General features: G+C 40.7%; 1 protein-coding gene across 1 annotated transcript in view; it reads right to left on the bottom strand.

Moving 5' to 3' along the window:
* Window positions 1–6418, bottom strand: part of THADA (thyroid adenoma associated) — a 588067-nt gene that overhangs the window by 238973 nt on the left and 342676 nt on the right. Inside the window, exon 28 of the mRNA XM_006882320.1 lies at window positions 5862–6030. Coding sequence (XP_006882382.1) covers window positions 5862–6030 — 169 coding nt within the window. The remainder of the gene's footprint in view (window positions 1–5861; window positions 6031–6418) is intronic.

Genomic DNA, 6418 nt, shown 5'->3' with positions numbered 1-6418 from the left:
AAATTTGTGTCTTCTGGGTTGCAACACCCCCATGATACATCTTGAAGGATATGTACGTGTACAGTCAAGCACGATCAATGGGAGTGCATCTGAATTCCAAAATCAATCTCCATAGTGGTCTGTGTGTTTCCTACTGCCAAGGGGGCCCTTTGGAGTGGTGAGAGAGGATCTTCACCCTGAGGCCCACAACATCCCTTTTCAGCAGGAAGTAGCTGGGAGAATGCGCCGTCCCCTTTTCCTTGTGACTCGGGGTGGGGTCTCTCTCAGGGAGGAGTGGTGGGGAGTGGCAAGGGATACACTGACAGGGAGGATTGATCGGAACTGGCTTTGGCAAGCACTGTGGCATCTGGACGGGAGCGGACTGGGAGGAGGGTGGAGAGAGTGGTGCGGCAGTGAATGAGTGGAAGCCCAAAATCTCTGTAAATGTTTATGAAAATTAATAAAATATAATTATAGAAAAAAAAAGAAATCATATGTAATTCATGTGAAATACAGAAAGCACTCAGTAAAGGTTAATTTTACTTCTCTGCAGCAGATGTTCAATGTGTTGTATGTGGTCTATCCGTAGCTACTATTCCATGTTATCTCAACTACAAAACAGCACTGCTTGACTTCACGGGAAGAAATGTAGAATCTGTCTGACTCAGTCACAATTCTCTAAGTACAAGAAATCAAGGCTCCAAACAGGCAGATTTAGGGGAAACGAGTGAACCAAGTGTTCAACAGGTTCTGCTGGTGAATAAGCCACATTTTACAGTTAACATTAGATGAAAAGGGTAGATTATGTTTAGAACTCCACAGGGGTCTGTGAAAAGAGGCTCATCACTTACATCAAATGGGCAGAAAAACAAACAGACTTTTGCCTAGAATATTCAGAAAATTGCAGAACAGTTTCATTTCAATACAAGTAAAATTACCTCAACTTTATGATAATTTAGCCACTCAAAATAGTTTACTTTTTAAAAAAGAAGCCAGAATTAGCTTTTATACATTTATAGAAGCAGATATAGAAGTAGTCAGGAAATGAAAAATTCAATGTAAATGTCCACTTCACACTGGGGTATGAATGCCAGAAGTCTCCAAGGTATTAGACTCTTTCCGCATGATTGTTGCTCAAAAGCTTCCTCAATACCAGAGTGTTGGGGAAAGTTGAGGAGGAAGGGAGGGCCTCTGGCCAGGACAGATGGCCTAAACTCCAGATAAGTGCAAGCCTCCCAACAGCCTTTAATACGGGATAGAGAAAGCTCCCCTGTGTTATGGCTGTACCAGCTTGAGAAAGCTCGCCACCTGGGAAGATGGCTGCCACGTCTGTTGAGCTGGGAGTGGTTTGCATGAGGCTGAGGTTCTCCTATCCAATCCGCATGTCTCACGTCTGTAAGCCCACCCTACCCTGTCTTCCTGTTTATATAAATGCACTGCAGATCCCAATAGAATTGAGCTGGATTGACTCTCTGCTCCTCTCTTGGAGTGGTGTGTCTCTGTAGTGCTTACCCCCATTGGGGTGTCGCTGTTAGTTGCCAGCGAATGGACAGCGACACCAGAGAACTTTCTGAGCTATAATATGATTTTCCTGGACAATCAAAACTCTTAATAACAGCATTCAAGAAATCAAAAGATGAATTGCACTGGGAAAAATCTATTGTCAGGGACCTTTCCAGAGTACTGAAAAGCAATGATGTCAGTCTAGAAACTAAGGTGTGCCTAATTCAGGCCATGGTCTTCATAATTACTTGCAGTGCATATGCTGGACAATGACTAAGAATGATAGAAGAATCGATGCCTTCCAATTGCGGTGCTGGAGAAGAGTCTTGAACATACCATGGACAGCCAGGAAAAACAAACAAGTCTGTCTTGGAGAGGGAGAAATAAAGTTTCTCCTTAGAGGCTAGGATTCTGAAGCTCTGTCTCACACACTTTGTGCTTGTGGCCAGGAGGGACCAGTCCTTGGAGAAAGACATCATGCTCAGAAACATGGAGGGATGGTGCAGGAGAGGAAGACTTCAGATAAGATGGATTGATAAAATAACTGGGGCAATGGGGGTAGATGTGTCAGAATCAGTGAGACTGGCTCAGGACAGGGCAGGCTTCAGAGCTGCTATACTTAGAGTGGCTATGGATCACAGGCAACTCAAGGGGGCACATAACAACAACGTTATGTGTTCAACCTGTAGAGTTTTGGCCACAAAAACAGACAGTTAATTGAACTAGAAAGGCAGAATATCACTGCCAGTGTTGGTTTGAAATGAGGTCATGTCCATGGGTCTTATCTAGTCTTTATTGAAACTTAATGTCACTTATCACCGGTTCTTAGGAACCTGCTACATAATCTCACCTTTTCTGATGTATGTGACTTGTATCCATTTCAACACTGTAATTGAGAATCTCTGGTTTTTAAAATGATTAGGAAATGAATTCCACGTGTCTTTCTTCCTTTTCCCCACATGTCCTATAATTTGAGTTTTTCTCCCATAGTCTAGAAAATTCACAGATCAGCCTATTTCTTGTTTTCAAGGTATGCTATAGAAAAATACTTTAGGGTTTGATACATATATGTAAACAGTGTTTCAAAGAAGTAAAACTGTATAATTTAAAAAAATGTTCTGTGAAAGAATTTGTTTTCTGATTAGGAAATGATTTCCTGCCTTTGAAAAAAATAACAATTTTGTATTTACTTAGCTGGTTCTCCACATCCCGTGGAGATTACCATTCCCTTCAATCCCAAAATGTCTTTTCCAGGTGCAGACCTTTGACTGATTTCAAAGGTTACTTTATGTGGAGGAGAAATCTATAAACTGTCAAAGGAAGCCCTCCCCACCTTAACCCCTATGCTTTCCCTACAAATAATAACATGGTCAGACAAAAGTAAACCAAGTAAACAGACAAAAAGACTTTTCACAAGCTCTTGACTTCCTTTTTTTTTTTTTTAACTGAGGTAAAGGCAGTAACTTGCTTGATAGATCACAAACACAATATCAGACATTGCAGTTCTTTTTTCAAAAAGCTCTTCATCTCATCAACACTGAAGTATAAGGGGAACGAACTGTCACAACTAATTCAGTCATAAGACGTCTACTTTTTTAGAGTGCTTTCACATTTTATATTGTGTCTAGCATTAGCGAATTTGTGAATATCAAAAGTAGTCCAGAGATAGATTAAAAGATGATGCACTGCTGTTGGACAGAGTGGTGAAAAAAAAGCCACACCTTCAGTGATGTGTGTAGGCGACCAGGCTGGCAGGTCCATATATACAGCCAGTGGAAGAACCAGAAGCAACCCTACCTGTACGCCCTCTGACAAAGCTCAGCCCACACAGGATGGTCAAGAGAATCTGATGGATGATGTCCTTGGGACAACCAAACCTTTCCTTCTAAAATAGTGCAGAAACTGTGGGTCACATGTTGAAAACCTGCTCTGTATTACTCATCTGTGCCAGATGTATCCCTTAAGAGAAGGACTGGAGCCTGACAGAATCAAGAGAAGTAATTCATTTGACTGAGTAAACACTGTTCTTTCGGTCTTTAAACCAAAATGACCTGTACACCTCTCTTCATTACAAGGATATAGTGAAGATTCAAGAAGATGAGAGTTTTAAGTTCCATACAAAAATGTCTAGTGCAAAAACAACCAGTGATCTATTACATATAATACACAGATCAGAGGATCTGAAAGTACAGCCTACACCCTAGAGAGACTATGCAATCCCTTCAGGAAGTCCAGACCATCACACTATTTTCAAAATGATCAGAACACTTTGGCATCTTCATTCACTCTAGTACTGTCCTAAGTGCACAGGAGTGATTTCCAAATACAAAGTATGTTATAACTGCTAACTCAGAATGTGTTTCTGAATTCCACTGCTCTAAAACTTTTTCTGTTTAAATTCAATTAAAACTTGTTACATAGTAACTCATGCAAACATAAGCTTTTTGGGATCTTCAATAAATTTTAAGGTTTAAAGATTTCTTGAGATCAGACAGACAAGTGACAACCTCTTGGTGACAGCCCTCTCTGGGTCTTCCTATATGTTGTTTTCTCCACGAATGAGCCTCTTTCCCTGGATACACTTAGCTACTTTCTGCTCTCTGCTTATATGTCACTTTCTTTGGGAAGCATGTTCTGCCTTTTCTAACAACCTGGAGCCCCTGCTTGTGTCCTGGTGTATAGCATGCTATTAGTCTCCAGAATCCTGCACTAATAACTAATTTACAAATGTCTCCTATGTCAGAGGCATAGACTTGAGGCTTACAACACAGATTTAAAAGTCAAGGCTATCTCTTCACTCTACTCATAAATCATGGACAAAACTCTGACAATTTCATTATACCTTTGTCCTTGTCCCACTGTGGGTGACCACAGTTGTCATATTAATAGCATATTTCACCAGGACCATCTGTCCCCAAGTTTAGTAAGGATTTGTGGTGTTAGCCTGAAAGTTGGCTTTTTGTAGCCACTAGTTAGCCACCTCTGGTCTCCAGATACTTTAACTGCAGACATAGTCTTAAAAATCAGAATGCCCTTGCAATTCAGCATCAGCTGTGGGACTAAGGTAAAAGAGTGCTTCCAAAAATGGGCAGGAAGACTTGAGGCAAGCAAGGCTTGTAGTGGCAAGACTCTAGTGAGGGCCAGACCCTGGTGGTGGAAAGACTGGCACTGCTGTGGAGAAAATGGCAAGATGTGACCTGAGGTTTCTTGCATCTGAGCTGGCTGCAGTTAAAAGTTTGGTTGTTCTTGCTGGATATTTGAAGGAGAAGCTGACTTATAACCACTCTGAAGCAAAGCTTGCTGGATGATTTGGATTTGACTGCTAAACTGAATTCAGGGCCTGGTCTAATTGAAGACCTGGACCTTGGAACCTGGTCTTGTATTATGAGATATTCTTTGCCTCCCCCACTCTTCAATTTCCTTCTCTAATAAATCCCATTGTTAGTATCAAAACTGTGAATCTGTGAGTCAGAAATAAGTAAAAGAACCTCTTGCTGTTGGTGGGGTTCTACAGGCACCATGGGGATGGGCTACAGGCTCTATCTGTTTTCTGCTCCAGGGAGTTAAAGGGCTGTATTATTCCCACTCCCTCTGGCCGTTTTGGAGAGATGTTCCTAGCCCTGTGCCTTTATGTCCCATTTCTCCTTTTTAGACAGTATTAAAAAGAGTAATTTCAATGGTGCATCAACATCTTACTCACTTGTTGTAGCTTACTCTTTTTTGGAAGAAATGTTAAATAAATATAAAAAACAAATGTACTTTTTATTCAAAATGTAGAAGTATATTCTGCATTATCTAATCTGGATCAAGTTGACAACAGTAACTCAAAATATAATATAAAGACTGCAGTCAGTGTCACTACACTGTACATGCTGAAACTGCTGAATTGGTCTATGTTTTGTAGTGTATATTTTCAATAACTAAATAAATTAAATTTAAAGAAAAAGTTATATTTTGCAAAACACAGAAGAATAGCTGGGTTTAGGCTTGATATTTTCATCTGATGTACTATTTGTTTTTGTGCTCCTGAACAAGCTGTTCCTGACATGTTAAGAGGCTATCTGGGTTAAGCTCTCTTCCATGGAATGCTCACACTTACCTGGAACATGGAATGACCTAAAAGAATCTTCAAGAATACTGGATGGAAAATATAAAACATTACTGAGTCCCAAAAAGTCAATAGGTTCAAAGGGGAGAATATACTATGGAAAACCTAAGATTTCATGAAAAAGATGATCTGCAGAATCCCAGTATTCTACTGTACTCAAGTTGTGATGAATAAAACACACTCAGGAAATGCCTCTATAGATACAGTTTGCATCAAATCTTCAACTCTGGACAGTAGACACTGAAGTTCACGGTTTGATGGCAATACTTACCTGGAGGAGTGTACCATGAATATGGTTTTGCCGGAAATACTGGTCAGCGAAGTCTGGAAGTTTGGTCAACAGCATTCGGATGGTATTTGGGATTTGGTCTATCATAACAAACGGGACCAGGGCACGAGCTGCCATCTCACGGGACCGGTAGATGCGTGAGTGACCACATCTGTGGAGAAACAAAATCACAAGACCATTCAAAACATGTCCCATCTCCATACCTGTGCCTTTGTATATTGTACTGTGGTTGTTACGTGTTGTTGAGTCTGAACCAACTCATTGTTGACCCTACAGTAGGTTTTCAGAGACTATAAATTAAATGAGAGGAGAATGCTCATCTTTCTCTTGAAAAGCGGCTGATAGATTCGAACCACCTACCTTTGGGTTGGCAGTGCAACTTCTTACCAGTAAGCCATCAGAGCCCTTCCATATATTGATGGTTCTATAAGAGTTAACTAATAACTTGTTAGTTCTTCCTCAAAAGATATTTACTTATTCAACAGGCGCTGGCTGAAAATCGCCTGTGACTTCATCCATAGCCACTGGTGAGAGTCAGC

This window comes from Elephantulus edwardii, unplaced genomic scaffold (assembly GCF_000299155.1).
Source record: "Elephantulus edwardii isolate Elephantulus edwardi_28Jun2011 unplaced genomic scaffold, EleEdw1.0 scaffold00019, whole genome shotgun sequence".
NCBI lineage: Eukaryota > Metazoa > Chordata > Mammalia > Macroscelidea > Macroscelididae > Elephantulus > Elephantulus edwardii.
This window is presented reverse-complemented; position numbering and strand designations above follow the sequence as displayed.